The sequence below is a fragment of the Melospiza georgiana genome, chromosome 3 (assembly GCF_028018845.1).
Source record: "Melospiza georgiana isolate bMelGeo1 chromosome 3, bMelGeo1.pri, whole genome shotgun sequence".
In the NCBI taxonomy this organism is placed as follows: Eukaryota; Metazoa; Chordata; class Aves; order Passeriformes; family Passerellidae; genus Melospiza; species Melospiza georgiana.
Window position 1 is genome coordinate 102,164,874 of NC_080432.1, and position 19,955 is coordinate 102,184,828.

The 19,955-nt window shown below is 38.0% G+C and overlaps 1 protein-coding gene across 1 annotated transcript in view; it reads left to right on the forward strand.

The window, feature by feature from the left end:
• Window positions 1–19,711, forward strand: part of RNGTT (RNA guanylyltransferase and 5'-phosphatase) — a 168,890-nt gene extending 149,179 nt beyond the window's left edge. Inside the window, exons 15-16 of the mRNA XM_058021363.1 lie at window positions 13,902–14,025; window positions 16,879–19,711. Of these exons, the coding sequence (XP_057877346.1) occupies window positions 13,902–14,025; window positions 16,879–17,042 (288 nt within the window). The 3' untranslated portion in view covers window positions 17,043–19,711. The remainder of the gene's footprint in view (window positions 1–13,901; window positions 14,026–16,878) is intronic.
• The last annotated feature ends 244 nt before the right edge of the window (window positions 19,712–19,955 follow it).

A 19,955-nucleotide genomic window follows, 5' to 3' on the forward strand; every position in this document is an offset into this window, starting at 1 on the left:
CTTCCTTTTAAAAAGTGTTACTTTCCCTTGGTTCGCTGAAGTACTAAATCCATTTCAGTAAATGAATCTATTGATTTTAGCTTAATGTGTTGTAATAAAAAATATTTGAGCATGTTCTCAGTGGTAGATTCATGAGATGCTGTGCTGGATTCTGTAGCAGCAATGATGTAGATTTTTCTCTATTTTTCATGCATGAAGTAGGGGAGTCAGCATTGTTTCAGAACAGAGTTAATGACCTGGGGTCTGCTGGAAGCCAGTTGTCTCACTCAACTGTGCAGAAGTCATCCATGGACTCTGACTGGGTCAGCCAAGACCTGATGGTGCTTTAAGTGGGAGGCAGTGAGGCTCTAGCCAAACAGCTCTTGAACCTCTTGCCCCTTGCAGACGTGGTTAATGCTGACCATGGCCCCCACTGCCTTGAGCGGCTGCCCATTGCCTGCACGCTCCTGCTGCACCACACAAGAAATAAAATGCCCCATTAGTGTTGTACATTAACCTACCCAGGTGTAATTTAACAGTAATACACACAAGTGCAACCCAGCTTCTGCTTCATTTGGTTAGTGGGTCATGGTTAGCCATGCTTGATTGGTGATCATTGCAGGAGCAGATTAACTACAGGCTGTAGCATTTCTTTTAAACCTTGCTGGGGTCTAGGGAAGAGGCTGGTCTGTAGTAGAAGCAATCTAAAGGAATATGCAAAAGTGGAATTCGAGACAATAATGTTTTTGTTCTTGTAGAAAATAATGCATTACATACAATTAGTGCATTTTACTACATCACTACCTTCTCTTTCCACCTGTTACACTTTGGATACCATTAATGCATAGAAAGGGGTTTCAGAATAATTTAACTTCAATAGAAGGAAAGCAAAGGATGTATCTGATTAATTTAGAAGGATGTTTATAGATCAGTGAGTCAGATTTTGGATTTACAATACTAAAGTTAATGGTAATGCAAACACTAAAGCAAACAGACCGTGAATTACTTAATTACTACCTTGTTAATATTTAATTCAGAACTTTAAGGAAAAGTCTGTACTAACTAATTAGTAATTAGTAATTAGTGCTAGTACTTACAGCAGGAAACTACAAACCAAGGCTTTTTCATTAATTTCTCCATTGTGTGCACTGTTGCTTGACAAATCAACTCCCTTTTACCTTGGACTTCTCAACCGCAGAATTACCTACATACAGCTGTTTTCTCTAAAGCATGCTAATGAAATGAGTTTAACATTACAAGTTACTTATACACATTACAAATGTATAAGAATACACTTTGAGATTGTTGGATAACAGATGTAGAGAGTTGCTGTTACTTTGTTTTTCTTTCTCTTTTCTTGTTTCTGTTTTTCTAGGGAAGAGCCTTCAAGGGTAGTTTTTTTTTCCTGGGAAGTCTTAGTGTCACTGGCTGTCTCTAGAAAGTGCTTATGATGTTACTTGAAATACTATTACATCATGTGGAAAGCAAAACAAATGTTTTTGGCTGTATTTGTTAGGGAACTAAAGCTGTTTTTGTCCTGGGCCTTAGGTAGGGGAGGACAGCAGCTCAAACACAAGTGTAGCACTTGAGCACAGCACTCAAATTAGGCTCAGAATTCTGGGGAATTTAAGAATTGGCCCATGCAGAGATCTTTACAGGAAGCAGCTTTATGACAAGGGTTTTTTTGGAGACATCATATGGTTAGAAAACTCAAGAGACTTTCCTTGGCTTTTCTTGCCTTAGCTTTTGCAGACTAAGTGGGTGAAGTCATTTCGTGAAATAAGAATGAAGACTAAATGTTGTTGCTCACTTACTTTGTTATTGGTTCCACATATAATAACAAAATGTATGGACGAAGCCATGAAAAGTGTGCTCATGTACAGTGGGCTTTCCCAGATTTCCTATCTTTCAGGGCTTTGGCAGGACCAGCTATTAAACCATTAATTATTTCCTGTTATCAGCATTTACCATTCAAAGTTGCAATCCCTTTTATCTGACAGTAAAACAAAAACTCCTATACAGACTTTATTCATTTGTCTGGAAACACTGCTGCCCAAACAGACCAAGAAATTTATAGGTTTCTCCAACCAGATCTTGCAAAATCCAGTATATCTTCTGTAGCCAGTTGTGACTCTTGAAAGTCCATGAATATTGGCCATTTCTCTGCCTCATGATTACTACAGTCTGTATTGCCCCACCCCACATCCATTACCGTGGTGTCCTGGGAAATCTGGCTTCCAAACTCTGCAGGCTCATTAATAACAAAGCATGGAAAGGAAAGAAGAGCTTTCAATGAAAGGTAAAGCAGTGACAATCCCTCCATAGCCTCATTTATCGACAAATTTGTGCCATTGATAGATTAGCCCTTGCTTACCTTTCTTTCAGCAGGCTGACCTCATCAGCTGGCAGGCACCCTAAAACCATTTGCAGTTACTGAGCCACGATTAACTTCTCTGTCGAGCCCCTTACATTCTGTAGCCCCACAGTGATCAAGAAGATCTGTGTGCTTAGATACTAGATTGTAGGTCAGATTATACATCATGTCATTAATTGCTTTTGAAGAAGAAGGAAAAAGCTTTCTGTGTCTTAAGCCTCAAAGCCAGTTAAGCTTTGAAGTTTAAAGAAAACCATTCAAGAAAGGGGAGGGAGCTCATGCCATCTCAATACTATAAAGGCAGATGAGAAGTGGGTTAGGGCAGTTGACTTTCACTACAGCACTTCCTTTGATCAAAGCTAATTTTTAAAAGTCTGCGTTAAGTCAGCAGCTATTAATCTTTTTGTTGTGGTGTATTATCTGTAATGGGAAAAAAGGATCATTTTCCTTCTAATTGAAATCTTAGAAGGAGGAAAAATCCCTAACATGAGTTTAGCAGCTTTTTTCCCAACACGTCTTTGCTTTATTATTTTGATCTCAAAGCACTGCTGAGATTATTTCTGTTGTTGTTATCGTTGTTTGGCTCCTCTTGGCTTTATATCATTGTATATCATTGCAGTGTTCCATCAAGGCATTTATCAGCTTCCTCATTCAAGTGGTTCTAACAGCCACCTAAAACTTATCCTATTAAAACTCATTATTTACAAAAATAGAGGTAGAATCAGCAGAGTTGTGATGTCCAACCTCAACAATTAGGTGTAAGAATGCCTCCTCAAAATGGCAGGGTTTTAAAAATCATTGTAGTTTGACATTCTTGTCATGTATTACAAAATAAAAGTTTGCACTTTATTATTGTCATGGTTTAAGTCCATCCAGCAGCCAAGCCCCATTCAGCCACTCACTCACTCACTCACTCACTCACTCACTCACTCACTCACTCACTCACTCACTCACTCACTCACTCACTCACTCACTCACTCCCCCAGCATCAGAACCTGGGAAAGAATAGGAAGGGTGAAGGTAGAAAACTCCTGCGTTGAGATAGAAACAGTTCTATAGGGAAAGAAGCAGAAGCCATGCACACAAGCAAACAAGGAATGGATTCCCTGCTTCCTGTGGGCAGGTGGGTGTTCAGCCATCCCCAGGAGAGCAGGGCCCCATCACACCTAGCAGTGTGGGGAGACAAATGTCATCATCCCAAATTTCCCCCCCTTCCTCCTTCTTCCCCTGCCTTATGTACTGAGTATGATGTTCCATGGTCTGGAATGTCCTTGGTCAGTTTGGGTCACCTCTCCCAGCTGTCTCCTCCCAACCCCCCAAGCTCCCCCCAGTGCCCTCCCCACCAGCCTGGCAGTACAAAAATCAGAAAAGGCCTTGGCTCTGTGTCTCCACATCATCATCACTGTGTTCAGCACAAATCCAAAACACAGTCCCACACCAGCCAGTGTGAAGAAAGTTAATGCTACTCCAGCCAAAACCAGCACAAGTATATAATATAAGTACAAAACCTGAAAATTTAATTAAAAGATGTTATTCTTTTAATTCTGCATTCTGCATTTAAGAGACTTCTCTGATTTCAAGAGATGACATTGTTCTGAACAAAACTATTACATGTAATGTGTAAAAGCTGCAATGAGCAAGACTGAGCTCTCTTTTCTCACTCAAGAATTTGGTTCTTAGAAGACTTGGCTAATGGCAAACCATTCAGTCTAATGGAGTAGATGGGGATGAAAAGAATTTATATTTCCTACAAGTTCTGTAAATCTCTCTGTGTTCTAGTGTCAGATTTGTGAGTAACTAGGAATTGCCTCTGAAATTTATGAAGAAAAGAAGTTACTATTTTTTGTAATATGTTCTAGCCAAAAACCGAAACATATTAAATATGGGAGATTAAAAGCAAGTTTGCTATTTCTGGTCTTAGTTTATCTGCACATTCTCTCTGTACATTCCCAACGTTTTCAAGTATTAATAGGGTTTCTAGATGTTGAAAACATTTATAAATTTATAATCTTGCTCCCTACCCCCATTTTTCTGATAATGCTTGCATAGCATGTTTAATAATTTACATACCACTTAGATACCAGTATTTGATAAAGTCAGTATGCCAAATTCAGCCTCCAATGATATATTCCTTTGTTTGCCTACCATAGTGCAAAATACAAAGTAAAATTTTGATTATATCTTTCTTAATGTTGTTTTTCAGTAACATTCTGAGGCAAAAAAATTTGAACCATGGGGGAAGCAGATCTGCTAAGAAACCAGTTTGGGCTTTGTTAGGCAGTGAAGAAGACATATGAATATATTACATATGATTATCATAAAATTAGGGCCTGGAAATGGAACAGTCATGCTGCTGCCTTTTAGACAGTACATTTATAATAAACTGTAATAAGGTAAATACTTTGAATGGATATAAGAAGAGGCATTACTTGTGATCACAAATGTGTACAAATGTGTGTTCAGTTCATGCTTTTGAAGCTCAATTTAACACAGCAAACAAATTTCCTTATAGTGTTGACACAGTTGTTCTCAGTGGTGAATTTTGATTTATGGGGAGAAAACTTTAGGCAAGTGGTTGTTTGGGATCTAAATGGAAGAAAAGACTATGATTCTTAATGGCTGTAAATTGAAAGCTGTGTGTTGTTACGAGTAAAAGTGGATTTTAAAGACTTACTTGCAATCACTTGATACTTTAGATTTTAGTTTAAATTTCTGTTGATGTATTCTGATATGATTTGGCATCTTTCTGATAGAATGTAAACCCATGGTTTCTAGGGAACATTTCAGAAGCCGGATAGGAAATAATGAGAATTAGGTTTAAGGCCCAATCCTGATGCTCAAAGGCATATAATTTACAAGGATAAGAGCTTGTAGAGCTGGATCCCAGATGAGTAGCCATCAGATACTGTCTGAACTTGTAAAAGTAGTTTTTCCCTCCATAGAAAGGCTGCTGGGAAGCTCGTGATAGCCAAGCCTTGTGGAGTGTCCCTCTCACCCATCCCTGGCTGTGTGACAGCAAGTGACAGAATCCCTTGCATGGTGTAAGAAGTACAGGTCAAACAAGATTAACTTAGACTCCTAAAATAGCAAGAGCTTGGGTACAGATGAACAGATGAAAAATAGTAATATGAGAAAGTATCCTGTAAAATCTGTGTGTGAGAAGCACAAACATTTGTCTGGAAATCCATCCTATTGGAGGTGAATTCCAGCATGTGAAAGGCAGCAAATGTCAGAAAAATTCCTCATCCTATTCTCACACAATCATCTAAGTTCTCTTTCATTTCTTTAGAGGTGTAGGAATAGTGTTGCCAAAGTGATTATAAAATAGCGATAGCATTGCTTTGTCTCTGGAAGACTTGTTTGGGTTTCTACTGATAAATTATTAACAAGATTTCAGCTGCCCTGTGTCACAAGATTTCTTAGTAGCATGAGTGTAAGTACCTGAGGGGTAATTAAGATTGGGTTTAGAGAACCTAATGGGGGGTAAATGCTTTCCCTGTGGTGTGGCCACAAACTATCTCTTTCTTCCCCATTTGCAAACTGAGAATAATAAGCCTTAAGAATTAATAATTTATGAATGAGCTAAGTGGTGTTTTCAAACTATATTCTTCACTAGTAATGTATAACTGTCATCTCCTGGATCTTTGTGTCTCATTATGCAGCACTCCCTGTTTGGGGCAGGCTCCCTTTTGCAAAAGCAGTCTGAGTCAACAAAGCACAAATGGGGGTTTAAGACTTTTAAGACTGGCTTTCACAAGCTAGATCATGGCAAGCAGAGGTACAGTCCTCAAAATGTATCAGGCTGTGAGTGACATATTTTCTCACAGAATAATTTCTATATTATTATTTCAGCTTTTTTTGCCAGATGGCACTGTATATCCTTGTTCTCTTCCCCCTCGTACAGTTGCTTAACTTTCTGATGGGGTGGCTTTTTCTTCAGAAACCTCCTGTGAATTCCATGTCCTTCATTGAAAAGTTTTGATGTTTTGCCTTTTTTTTTTTTGGGGGGGGGGGGGGGGTGTTGTTTGTTTGTTTTTTGTGGGGTTTTTTTGTGTTGTTGTTTATTTGTTTTTGCATAACTTGCTGAACAGTTCTGCAGTTTGCTGTGGCATTTTACTACAAAAATATCTGCCTGTTTTTCTTTGAAATTTAAACACTTTCAAGCTTCAGCACTGTCTCCAGGGAGTATTATTATTAGCACAATTATTTATGATGTGCCAAAACCAAGGTAGGCCTTGCAAAGTTACCCCAGGTGCTTGCAGAGCATTGTTTTTACCTCTTCCTACAAATTCATGAGCTGTAGAGCAGGTGAAGCTCTGTTTGCACCAAATGCACATCCTCTCTGCAATAAGGTCACACTGGCAACTTGCTTTGAGAGCTCTGTTGCTGCTCTCTTAATGCCTGGGTGTTTCTGCAGTTCCCCTGAGAGTTTCTTGCTCTTTCATCAGCATGCTGAGGGTCAGAATTATATGAGCTGCTTTTTAAATAAGACTTTATTTAAGAACTCATCACAGCAGAGCTATGCCAAGTTCACAAATCCTCAGCACAGAATTCTTCAGTTTCTCAATTTTTACAGGAGATTTACAGATTTTTTTTCTTAAATCCAGAGACCTGTGATGATTAGAGTGCAGGGGAAAGGGATATCAATCTAGAAGGACAATAATTTCTTACTTTGTTTCATTTAACTGTTCAAGATATATATGGACACCCAAATCTCTGCGTCCCATTCTTGATGATGATTAAAAGAAAATAGGATTTTTTAAAGCTTTAGAGTTCTCTCAGGAATTAGGTGGAGATGGCAATGTCTAGCAGGAAGGACAGCTGCTCTTTGAGTCATGTAGATGCCTGAGCTACAATGCCTAAAAGTGTGCAAAGAGTTTATTGGTTTTCCTTGGCAAATGGCTTTACCATTGAGTAAAATGAGACATAAAAAAGTATATTAAAAAAAAAATCTAGAAGAGTGATCATTGAGGAAAACATTTGTGCAAACACATGTCTATTTCCACATCTTGGTCTTAGGAGTTACCAGTTACCTGCCTTCTCATAGATACCAGTGTGTTCCTCTGAGAGTCAGAAGCAAAGCTCAGGAAAACATTGGTTTCTTGCAGATAGTTCAAATGGTGTTGCAAGGTCAGGTGTACAGGAGACCTTCCAGGATGCATTAAGAAACCTATTTCCAGCCGGCACTGAAAGTCATTAAATTTGTTATATCACTGGTAAGAGGAAAGCTTTTTATTTCTGATGTTTCCATCTGTCACTTGCCAGGAAAACCCCAGGACTCCAACCCATTATATGTATCAGAAAACAATATCCATATTTTTAATTACTACACGTAAGAATGAGAGGTTCTTTGAGAAAATATTATATGTTAGAAAGAAAGACTAAATCATGAACTGAGAGTGCTAGGCACTGGAAGTGAAAAACAAACAAACAAAATCCACAATTTTAAACAGCATCATTCTTGTAATTTGGAAACATGATTTTTCTTCTTTGCTTTTCACGTGATTCTACAGTGCTTGGTGTTAATATTGTGGTTTAATGAACATGAACAAAAGTGCGAAAATTTTACATTTCTTGATATTCTTTTTCAGGAATGACGTCTCAAAATTGGAGCATTTCCTTCTCCTATATACATAAGAAGCAGCATAGTTGCACTTAGAAGGATTTATTCATGTTAAATAACCATCTCAACTGCATTGTGTTTACCCAAGCTCATAACCATTTGTTGGGTAAACATTCCTTAAAAAGGAAACACAATCAGTATGTTTAGTTTAGCAAGAAATCTATGGTTTGATAAAATAATCTCTTGAATAGTATAAAGAAACAGATATTAAGCTGCATTACAAAATCTGTTTGGGCTTGAGTAAAAATGCAAAGCAGATTAACTGATTAACTTTTTCCAGCAGACAGGATTCACGTGGTTCAGTGGACGACTTATGTGAACGGCATTTAGTAACCATGCAATTTTTTATTCTTTGTGAAGTTTGACAATGAAAAGCATGAGGTACTTTATGTGAATGGGCAAAAAAGTTCTTCAAAAGCATTTGAACAAACAGTCCAGAGTTAGGAAGAAGCAGTGAATGAACAGCTTGGGATCTGTGTTAGATGCTGGACTGTGCCCTGTAAGTGCTGGGGGCTCTAATAACTTCATGTCTACTGACTGTCTCAGATGTTCTAACTCAAATAATTAGTATTACTTATATTCATGACTTCACCAGCAATCAAAGTAAGAGTGCTTTCAAAGGATCCCTGTTTCTTACACCTCATTTCTTCTCAATTGCCTTGATTTGACATGAACGTCCTTGGAGTTCATCACCTTTAAGTGTTTGGTCTTTAAAAAGATCTTGCTTTGAGTTTGGTTTATCTTGCTATCTTCAGAAGCTGTTTTATTTTATTACTGCTACTTCTTGATTTTTTCTGTCTCCATCCTATTCCTTCAGAAGTCTTGACGCCTGCCTCTTTATTTCCTCAAATTCCCATGTAATTGTTCTTTTTGTTCCCTGACTGTTGTGATTGCATCTCCCTGATCTTCAGATGTTACTCTACTGCTGTGGAGTCATAGTACCAGTGGGCAGCTTAATTCTCCCTTTGTCTTGGGCATTCCACACCACTGGAGAAGTTTGGAAATAAAGTCTATTGTGCTTTGCAGTTGTGCCTGTCAGAGCGTTGGAGACTAATGCAGAAATTGGAATTTGATATGTGGTGTTTTGCTATAGAGGCTTTATTTACCAGACTGTCATTTGTGGCTGAATCAGGACAGGGAGCTCACACATGTCATGGTTTTGGACAGTTCTTACAAGAATGTGTTTTATTTCTGCTGGGTGACCTCCTAGGGGAGGTGTGGGACTCCAGTTCTGCAGGAAGAGACTTGGAAACAAACAAAAGGTTTCTCCTTCATGACCACACAGCTGATAATTTATTTGGGGATGTGTCTTTTTCACTTGTGTATTCACTTTGGCTGCAGTAGTGTATCCTAAAGGAGAAAATGTAGTTATGATATCAGTAAGAAAAGGAATGACTTTCTAGGCCTCATGTAGCTGCTCTAAACTTTTCTCGCCTGCAGGCATTGGAACTTATGTTTAAAAAAAGAAAACAAACAGTTTGTGTATTTGAGCATATCAAAAGGAAATGCCTTCATTGTTCATGCTAGCTATAAAAAGGCAGATTCTTCTTAGAAAATAGAAACCCATTGCATTTAGAATCCATTTTGCCATTATGTTACGGTTCCTTTTACTTTTTAATTCTCTATTTGAAAGTAACGATGTTTTAAATTTTGTAAGACTTCAACAGCTGCTTTTGCTCATTTTTATTCTCTCATGGAAGTGAAGGTTTTCTGCATCTACTATTATGATGTTTTCTTCTGGGACGTTAAAAATTGGCTGATGATTAGGGGTATGGCGTAAGAATAGAAATGGGTGAATTGAAGAATGTCTTTCTATCTATGCTTGGTAATAGGGGGGAAAGTGCAGCAAAAAGGCATTTAAAGATAAAAGAATTTGAAATAGAATGTTTTAAAATTTTGCTTACAAGCATCACTTTTTTAAAGGGGATTATTTACTAAAATAAAATAATTTCAATTGCTTTGAAAAAAACATGCGTATGGAAACATAAGGCTTCTTTCAGCCAAGTCTCCATTTATTTATCTACTTTTTTCTTTCCAAAGAACTTGAAAATGGGGAAAGTAGATGCATTTGTAAAGTTTAGGCCTGTCCATTGTAGACATGCTTTCTGAAATATTAACTTAATTACCTTAAAACCTAAATTTGCATTGTTAGTGCCTCTTATGCAGAGTCGAAGCTTGCAGAGGAATTTCATTCTCCTTTGGGGTTAAGGGTGATGAGTCTAATGTTTGAGTGGAATGATGTACCAGTCTGAAGGTCAAGTGCCCTGTGGACAGACACAGAAAAGCATTGGCTGGAGCAGAGATAGTAAAGGCATCTTCCTGAGACTGGAGCTAACTACATTCAATTTAAATGGGTTCTTCTCTTTCTCAACTGGTTATATTAGGGTTTTTTTCACATTTTGCTCCAATTTAACATAAATTCTGGCTGCATGTTATTCATCTCAAAATGACTCCATTATTCATCCAGGCAAGAAAATTTGAAATGGGTTAGATATTTTAAATTTTTAAATATATTTTTAATTTCTTTCAGAACATAGGGGATAGAGGGAGCCTGGAAAATGAGAGATTTCCTGAGCCTTAACTGTCTTCATTCTTAGAAAAAGAAATAAGCTTATGCCACTGAAGTTCTTCCCAGTGAAAGGCCCAGATGATGATGGTGGGGGAAGCCTTTCTCAGCAGGGAGGAGAAGATATAATCATGTAATCTGACATTCTTAGGCAATAGTGTTGTATTGGTCTGATTTGTTACTGAACTATTGCTGAAATGGGGATGCAGCTGAGGCCCATTTTTTTCCAGCCACACCTTGCAGACTAGCAGTAATGTAGTGAATCAGCTTCCAAAAGGATGCTCCTCTGTGGTTTTGGAAATTACTTCTATTGGGCAAATAGGTTGGTTCCTGATAATTAGATCAAGTATGGGCAGGACCATTGAACATTGCTGCTGCTGAACAATTTCCTTCCTCTTGAAAAGAAATGTGTACAAGCTGGTGTTTGTCCTTGCCTAGGACACAGTTGTCGCCCAGACCAGTGCCACTGTTCTGATGCACACAGCCCCATGTCCAAGACTTGATCCTTTGGGATTCTAATTCTGACTGGCTGTCCGAAAATAGGCTAAGGAATAAATGTTTAATTAAGGAAGGCTCCATGGAGTCCTTAGTGTGGTGGCAGTTTCCGTCTTGAAATTGCTGAATGCTGGTTCAAGGCCTTTTATCAACAGCATGGCAGAAACACTGGCACTGAGGATAAGCATTTTGGCTGAGAACTGCCATCATTCCTAACTGACCTCATGTGAAGCACTAGAAGCTAGAAGAAGTACCTCTCAGGAAGAGAAGTGATGGTGTGTTATTCAAATACTGCTATGCACTGTAATACTTAAAGGGGAGAAGGAGGATGAACACACTGCAAAGGGAGAATTGAAAAGACACTGTGCCAAGGAGCTCAGAATTAGTTCCCAAAGGGAAGGAATTTCTAGACAGTTAAATTTGATGTTTTCCCTGTCCCACTTTGAATCTGAAATACCACAAAGTAGCATGTGCATGGAAGGGTAGATGAAAGGTGTGAATTATGGATACAAGAATCACTGTGGCCTTGTTCAGTCCTTTGTATAAACAATACCCATTTAGAAGTTTACTAAGATGCAATAGTGGAAGAGTGTTTTTAATGCTGAAAGTGTGTTTGCTCAGAATATGTGTAGTTTTAATCAAATGCCCAGCAGTTGTTAAATGGTTCTTTTATATTAGAATAAGTACCTATGTAAGATTAAGGTCACTTAACAAGTACAGGGAATAGTAGGTGCTGTATTTCTTCCTTTGTAAAGTAATTACTACAACTTGCAACTGTTAAAGGCTCTGATCATTGGTTATCTAATGGGAAAATTCATTTAAGTCAGTGCTTTGGCAGGTGTTCATATTTTGTGGAAAGATCCATCTTCCAGATTGCTAATGAATGGCCAAGCAAGTCTCTCGATAGTTAATAATATTGCTTAATTGCCACAGTCAGATAAAGCTGCCATCTAATTTATTGCTATTCTCAGCATCTGAACACTAGAAGAATGATAAGCCATGAGAAAACCTTATGAGGTGGGTGTTTAGTTGAAGTCATTACCTGCAGTTTTATACATTTCCTTCTCTATCAGGTGATCTTTCTAATATTTCCCTGCTTTGTCAGAGAATCAGACATGTGGCCATACCCCCTGCTGCCCCCACTTCCACTAAGCAGCTGTTTTCAAAATAATATACCTTCCCAAGGCACTGCACAGCCAGGAGTTTCTTCCTGGGTTTATGTATCCATAGTATGCTGGAAAAGAATGTTGTGTTTTCCTACATACACCTAATGAAACATAATGCATCCATAAACACGTGTCAGTCAAACCTCTGGACTGCATGTAGCTTTTCAGTGCAGATGGAAGAGGTGCAGTGCTGCTTAGAGCATTCTGCAAAGGAAAAAGGTTGCTAATCTGAGCAATCTAATGGTCAACAGAAGACACAAACTTCACTTAAGTAGTAAATGATTTGAGGGAAAAAACTCTTTGCAGGTGCTGGAATGGATAAAGAATAGTTTGTGACATGAAAACCTGACTCACTCAATTGTAAGCAAGTTTTACAACATTTTCTTTACGTCCCATGTTCACTTGACAAGTAGAATCCTAGGGCTCCTTATTCAGGAGTGAACACAAGTATTCAGATTAAATACCAACAGTGTTAGGATTCTGCTTATCAAATCTTGTACTGTGCAGTATAGGAGGACTTGATCCATGCTCAGAACCATTTCCTTAATTAATTGTCTTTATCTGGGAGTTAATGGAAAAGGGGTTCATGGGTTTTTCCACTGTATGTGCTATTAAGCTGTCTGGAGACAGCTATGGCCTTTTTCAAATCTGCATCTCTCTGACAGTAGTAAATTCCCATGTCACTGCTCAGGAGCAAGTAGACAACAGAGGTGAAAAATTATGCTAATGAATTGCAATAACCACCTCCTTTTTATGAGAGCGCTTATGCATAAGATCCTGAATCCAAAGTGTTACATTACCTTGTACAGCTTTTTATTGGTAAGCTATAGCAACTAAATGCAGCTAGCAGTTAAATAGAGCTTCATACTGCTGAAGAGGCTCTTTGGAACAAAGTGAAGTATATGGGTAAAATTGTTAAAGCGTTAGATAAGGTTCTCAAGTTACCATGGTTACATGAAAATTTTTGCATTGTATCATAGATTAGGATGCATAGGATGAAGTAGCCAAAACAACTACAAAGTCCAATGCATATAAACTACATTTCCAAACCACATGGTGTTGCCAAATAGAAAGACAAATAGCTCAGGATATTGGCTGCTGACAAATCTATGAATCAATAAAGAGGGGCCTGAAGGAGATTTAGAATATATGCCATTTGAAAGTCTGCATTATTTTGAAGTTGCAGTCTTAGTTTTTAAAGACAAATGAAGAAAGAGAAGAGAAGAAAAAACCTCAGTCATGTAAAGAGTGAAATTATTTTTGTAAGCTTTTTCCTGTATTGAAATCTGACATTTTGCTGTGAGACCTTCAACAAAGAAGGTTGATGAAACATGGATAATACATTTCGTGCACTTAGGCTGGCAGTAGCACTTAAACTGGAAGCAGTTTATTCCCATGGAAACCTATTTGCATTTGGGCCAGAAGTGACTTTTTTCCCCCCCTCTGTTAGCACTGCTGATGTTTTAGCATAATATAATTGCTGAATATTGACAGCAAATTTGAAAAGTATTTTTTAAATGTTAAGTAGCTGAGCATATGTAAAATGGAGATGTATTCTGTGCAATTTTTTTTTGTGTAGGATGGAGGCACGTTGCTGAAAAATGCAGGGCAGCTTTTGATCTTCTATTATTTATGCCTAAAAGAAAGAAAAAATTGAAAATTAAAATCTGTTTATCCTAAAGAATTTTTTTTATACAGGTGACAAAAGAACTCAAACAGTACGACAACAAAATTATAGAGTGCAAGTTTGAGAACAACAGCTGGGTCTTCATGAGACAGAGGATAGACAAAAGCTTTCCAAATGCCTACAGCACTGCCATGGGTGAGTAGAACAATTTGCTTCAGAAGTTTCTCAGGCTAAAATTTTAATGTTTTACCTCTGTTCTCTTTTAAGTAGGAAAGGCACACTTCTTATTTCAGCTCTGGGTCCTGACTCCCATAACTTATTAAAGTAATGCCTCATCTTGCAAATGCTTATGTCATCACTAGTTTTTAGATAGCATGAATCCTCTGGCTACAGGGTTATTTGATAAAGTCAGTCAAACCTGAATTTAACAGGTAACACAGAATCAAGAATCAAGTGCCCAAATCTTTGCAGAACTGCAAACACTTGTGCAAAGATGACTTTAAATGGCAGGGCATGCCTTTCAAGTCAGAGCCAAGAAAGTTTTTATTTACAATAGCATTGCTTCAGCTGACATCAGTGCCTAGCATTGTGTTGGCTTGCTGGGACGTAATGCAAACTGGCACATTATGAGTGGAATTAGTTAAACAAAAAATCCATTAGAATGCCAAAACCATTATTTGGCAGATGGGCTAGAAAATTAATAGGAGAAAAGTGTCATCTTGAGTTTCAACAATAGTTACACAAACAATGAAGCAGGGAAACTAATGAAAGGTGGGGGCATATTTATGCAGAGTTGTGAAACTTTTATATTCCTCTACCAAAAAATACTTTGCCAAATATTGTAGAATAAAGAATGATATTTACTTTGAGGTAAAGTGTAAGAGTTTGAGTAGAAGTGTGTGCAAGGATGAGTAGCAATAAACATATTGATACTGACTTTTGTTAAATGCCAAAATGAAATTTAATCATATTTAAGACCATGCTAATTACTAGGGCTGATGTAGGATTTTCTCTAGACCCTTCTACTTGTATTTCTGCCTGAGCAGTGAGTAGATCTTCTTGGATAAACACAATGTGGTCATTTTGCTAGGAGATTATAAATCTGTTGGCACCTTAGGGAACCAGCACAAAATGTAGCTGAAATACTCTCTGAGTAGTCCTGTCAGGAAAGAGGAATGGACCACAAAAGTCATACAAGTACGACATCTCTTTGTGACCATGACCTAAATTTTTCTTCTCTGGTTCACCTTAGTGTTTCAATAGTTACTTTTCCCTGGAGTTTTCTCTTTTCTTTTTTTTTTCTTTTTTTTTTTTTTAATGGATAGCATATTCTTCTTTCCTTCATTCTTAAGAGCATATGTATTTGTCCTTTTTCTCCTCTCATTTTCTCCATTTGTAGATCAGCTTTGTTATTCCTGACCTTTTGTCTCCCAAAACAAAGTGGATTTCCTAAAAATTAAAAAATTAAAAGAAAATTAAATGCTACAGGCAGATTTTTTAAGATATATATCAAATTTTCTATAGGAATTTTCTGAACAGAAAGTTTTCTTTTGGCTTTGAGTTTTCATTTTTGATCATTTTTCAAAATCTCCAAAAGTTATACTTTTATCATTTGAGACTTCTTTCTCTAGATCCTCTCCTCTCTATTAGCTTTCTCTTGATGAAAAATGCTGTTTATTTTTCCCCATAGTTGAAATAGCAACAAAATAAGTATCTGTCTGACTCTTGCTTTTGGACTTTGTTACCTTTCAAATTGAAAACTGGAGGTCTTTTTGTGTGATTAGGCTAAGGCAGTGCTCAACAGTTGATATACCAGTTACATGAGTTACACCAGCTGCCATGAGACTGGAATTCTGTTCCCAAATTACTGGTAATCATAATGCTTCCCAACTGCTAAAGTCAAATACTGTGCCATTCTTAAAGCACCTTTTCACCAAAAATAGTGAAATAATTAAAAATAATTCTAGAAAGGTGCTTTATTAATTGGAAAGTAATCCTTTGGTTCTGGTGTTCTGCAGAAAAGAAAGGAACGTTTTTGAGAATCATTGTTATTCATAACAATGTTACATTGCAAGTACATTTTAAGGAGTTCTAATGCTTAGTACTCTAGGGGATCAGTAGATTGTTTTGCATGGAAATTGCATCCTTACTGTGGCCAGCCCTTACATGCTATCAATTACCTTCTAATCATTTTGTGCTTTCTTCCAAGATAGTTGTAGGATTCCCACTTAATTTCATGCTCCTTTTTTTCCTTTTTTTTCTCCTCTAAGTCTCTCAGGAGGATTAATTAGGGGAATACAAAGTTACATAGGAAGGCATTAAAAAACATTTCATTTGTTTAAAGTGAAGTAAGCCTGTTTATTTGTTCCATAAAATCCCATGGACCATGACTTACAAACTGTGGTCTGGGGAGTTGTGTTAAGTACCCCAAGAGTGCCTCTACATGTGTGCCTTGGCCACCACACAGCACCATGGCTGCTCCTCCATCGTACGGTGTGGTGGTCTAGACGTGCCATTTGCTTGGTGTCAAGTCTTTCTGCCCCATGGAGGTATATGGGTTAAAAAAACCCCAAAGGACTGCATATTGCAAGTTTAGGGTATTTATAGTACTTACGGGTGAAAAAATAAGTTACCATAATTCAGACATTTTCAATATTAGAAGCCAGTCTTGTTTCCATCTACTTGGATTTGATGTGTGTTTCAAAGCTGTGTCTCACAAGGCCCTCGTTGCTGTTCCTTGCCTCAATAGGATGTCAGTTCTTGGTGCTTTTATAGTTGCTTCAGGAAGCCTTACACACACATATGCCTTCAGTTTGTTTTAGAAAGAGAGACTCCCATGAGCGTAGAGGCCCAAGGCATTGCTTTGCTCTCTGGGGGGCAGAGCAGAGATTCGTGACTCCAGACACAACCACCTTGTCAAAGCGTGCGTTTAAGGCTTAATACTTGAGCCAGAGTATGTTGTTATTTTGCCAAGAGAGGCTGAAGTTATTGAAGTGTCGAGTAGAACAAATCAGTTTAGTTACATGAGAATGTGTTCTTTGTTCCCAGCTGTCTGCAACAGCATCCAGAATCCAGTGACGAAGGAGATGCTGTTTGAGTTCATTGACAGATGTGCAGCAGCTTCCCAAGGACAGGCACGGAAGCACCACCTTGACCCTGACACTGAACTCATGCCACCCCCGCCGCCCAAAAGGCCTCGTACCATAACATAGGGCCTTGGGCTCCATGGAGGAGAGGAGTGTGTGTGTACAGTTCTCCAGGAGGTGACACGCAAGTGTGGAGGCTGGGAAAACAGAGATCTGGATTGCTCTAAATACTTCTGTGTGTTTTCTGAGTTTGGTTTTCGTTTTGTTTTGTTTTTCTGAATTCCGCATACCATTGGACGTTGTTTTGTAACTGATAAATTCAACCTTACCTTATGGTATTTGAAGATTAAATTTCCAAAGGTTTAGACAAGAACCAAGTACAATGACGGCAGTGGGAAGCTGCCTTGTTTATATATGGATCTCTTTTCACCTTTCATTTATAATGTCAACAGTCTGGAACTGAGGAAATACTGGGATGCCGTACTTTTTAGGAGCTGTGTTTAAAACAAGCAGAAGTGGTTTTTTTACTGTTGTTATTAAACTGGCTGTGATTTGTCACCCATAGTATAACAGATCATAGTTTCTCTGCATTTCTGAGATTTGTGTTTAACAACAAACAGCAATGTTGTTTGTGTTCTCTGTTGATTAAAAACTAAGCCGCCTTAGGTTACTCTAATTTCAAAATTAGCTGGGTTTTTGTTGTTGAAATATTAAAAAAGCGAATTCTTCTTGTAAATAGCATCCCTTTGAAACAAGGGAATGTGCTGGATGTTTGCTTTTTCCCCATGTTTGAACGTAATGCCAAATGTATAGTGGGCTGATTTTAGCTTTGCCTTGTTATCTGTAGATCAGAAATCCTTAGTATTAAGGTCTCTGTTAAGGAGACTGTTTCTAGTGCAGGGCTTAGTCCTCCACAGTGATACCATTGTAAATACTTCTAAAAAGTACACATCACTGTGATACACAAGAGTAATAAACAGCGCTGATAATGAAGTCTTGCATCCAGGCACAAAATGGTGAAATAAATGCCAGGCAGCTCCTGTGTAAAGGAGAAGGTAGTTTCAGTGGAAGAGAGCCAAATCAGACAGGAAGTCTCTTGATTGACATAATTGCAGGGCAAAAGTAAGTAATTTTGGGGTGGTGGATGAGTGTCCCAGGGAGCAGGACACTCATTTTCAAAGATGGGGTTGGCTGTCCTGTGGCACTGTGCTCATCCTCTGGCTGACTTTCTTTCTTACCAAATGAAGAAGCACATGAATGCCCTAATGGCTTTTGTTGCAGCAGACTGGCAGATGTTCATAATATTAGTTTTGAGAAGCTGCCGTCTGGCTGTCTAAGGGAGGAGTTGTTCTGAGCTGGGATTAATTGGAAACCAAATGCAGATTTTAAAGTTTACTGTCCATTTATCAAGCAGGGATTGAATTGGCTCTTTCTATCATTTACTTAGTGTGTGAGTCATCCATGCATTCAGTAGTCTGAATAGTGAAGGTCATTAATTTGTTATAACTAAAATGCATTTCTGTTTAAATGGATTTTCATGTTTGTAAACAAAATTTACTCCTGGTTTGTTTTTTTGGTTTTTTTCTATATGAAAACTTTTTGACTTTGCTTTGTGGTGGCTTCTCTGGTTGTTTCAACCTGTTGTATAAATGCACACAGCATCATTTAGATGGTGTTCCTGGTTTCTCTTTCTGGGATATTCCAGATGTGTTTTAGAGAACTGAAGGAGTTATATAAGTTACTTTTTATACTATGGTAAAACTTGAGGGGAAAAAATGCTTTCATCAAAGTTCTTTTTTTTCAACTGTACATAGTTTCTGCACATTATCTATTGAAAAGATGTAATATCACCTATGCAAGGTTGCAAAATGATCTCCTAAAAAGAGCCTTATAAATTTGATGTGAAAACCTATGCATCCTCTGTGCATCTTGCATTGAAACACACAGTTAATTATTTCTTTGCTCAGTATGAATAATTTCCCCCAGATTATACTTGTCAGTGAGATTGTCATAACATACACTTTGTCACTGATCTCCATGGTTCATGGCAATTGCAGTGTGTATGATAATTACAGCCTTCTCCGTGAGTTTAGGACATTTCGTTTTTTTAAGAATGTGTCCAGGTTATTTCTGTCTTTCTCCTTCCCAGCTCTTGCATCTTGTATTTCAACAAGACCTGGCTTCTGATTTACCTTTTACTCCAGAGCTGCAGCACTGCAAGCTGTCTTCCATGTGCATTCCACTAAGTCCATGTATGTGTTTTGGCCCTTGTGTTTTGATAATGTCTTTTTTCCCACTCTCGGTTTGAAATGGATATTTTGAAGGAGTAATGATTCTGAGAAGGTACAAAGCTCCATGTTCACATTTGACTGTCAAACTCTTCTTGCACTGTGACCTGTAGCTTTTCAGAGAGGTCAATCACTTTTGCTTTTCTGGAAGGGGAGGCTTCTGGGGAAAGTTTGAATGAAGATGGTGAAAACAAGTAGACTTTCACTTGGACCAGATGGGTTTAATGCCGTGAGAAACCTAAACCTCCTTTCTCTGCTGCTAGCTATTCAAGGGATTGAAGCTAAAAAGCAAAGAAGAGTCTGTGCCGGAAAAATAATGATGATGATGATGAAAAACAATACCCTAACTTGTCTACTCTTTGGTGTACAGCATGATTTCATCCACTGTTTTGTCATTTGTTAAATATATAATTAAAATTTGGGTTCAGTGGAGTTTCCAGAAAATGTAAGTACATTCCTCTAAAAACCGTGTATTATGTATTTTAATAAAGTCAATGGTTTAAAATACTTTCCCTAAAGATGTATTTGCTTCGGATGCCTTTCCAGTGGTACTGTGGTACCAGTGCAAAGTACAAGGGTACTTTAGTGTTACTGTTGTTTAGTCCTCCAAGAAAATGTTCCACGTTTTTCAGCAGCTTTTCTCTGAGGCAGGAGCCCTCCAGCCCAGTGGTGGCCATGATCCATTGTGCCCTTTTTAAGTGCAATTTGATTTTGCTGCAAATAGAGCCAGAAGGAAACCAATTGGTGCCTG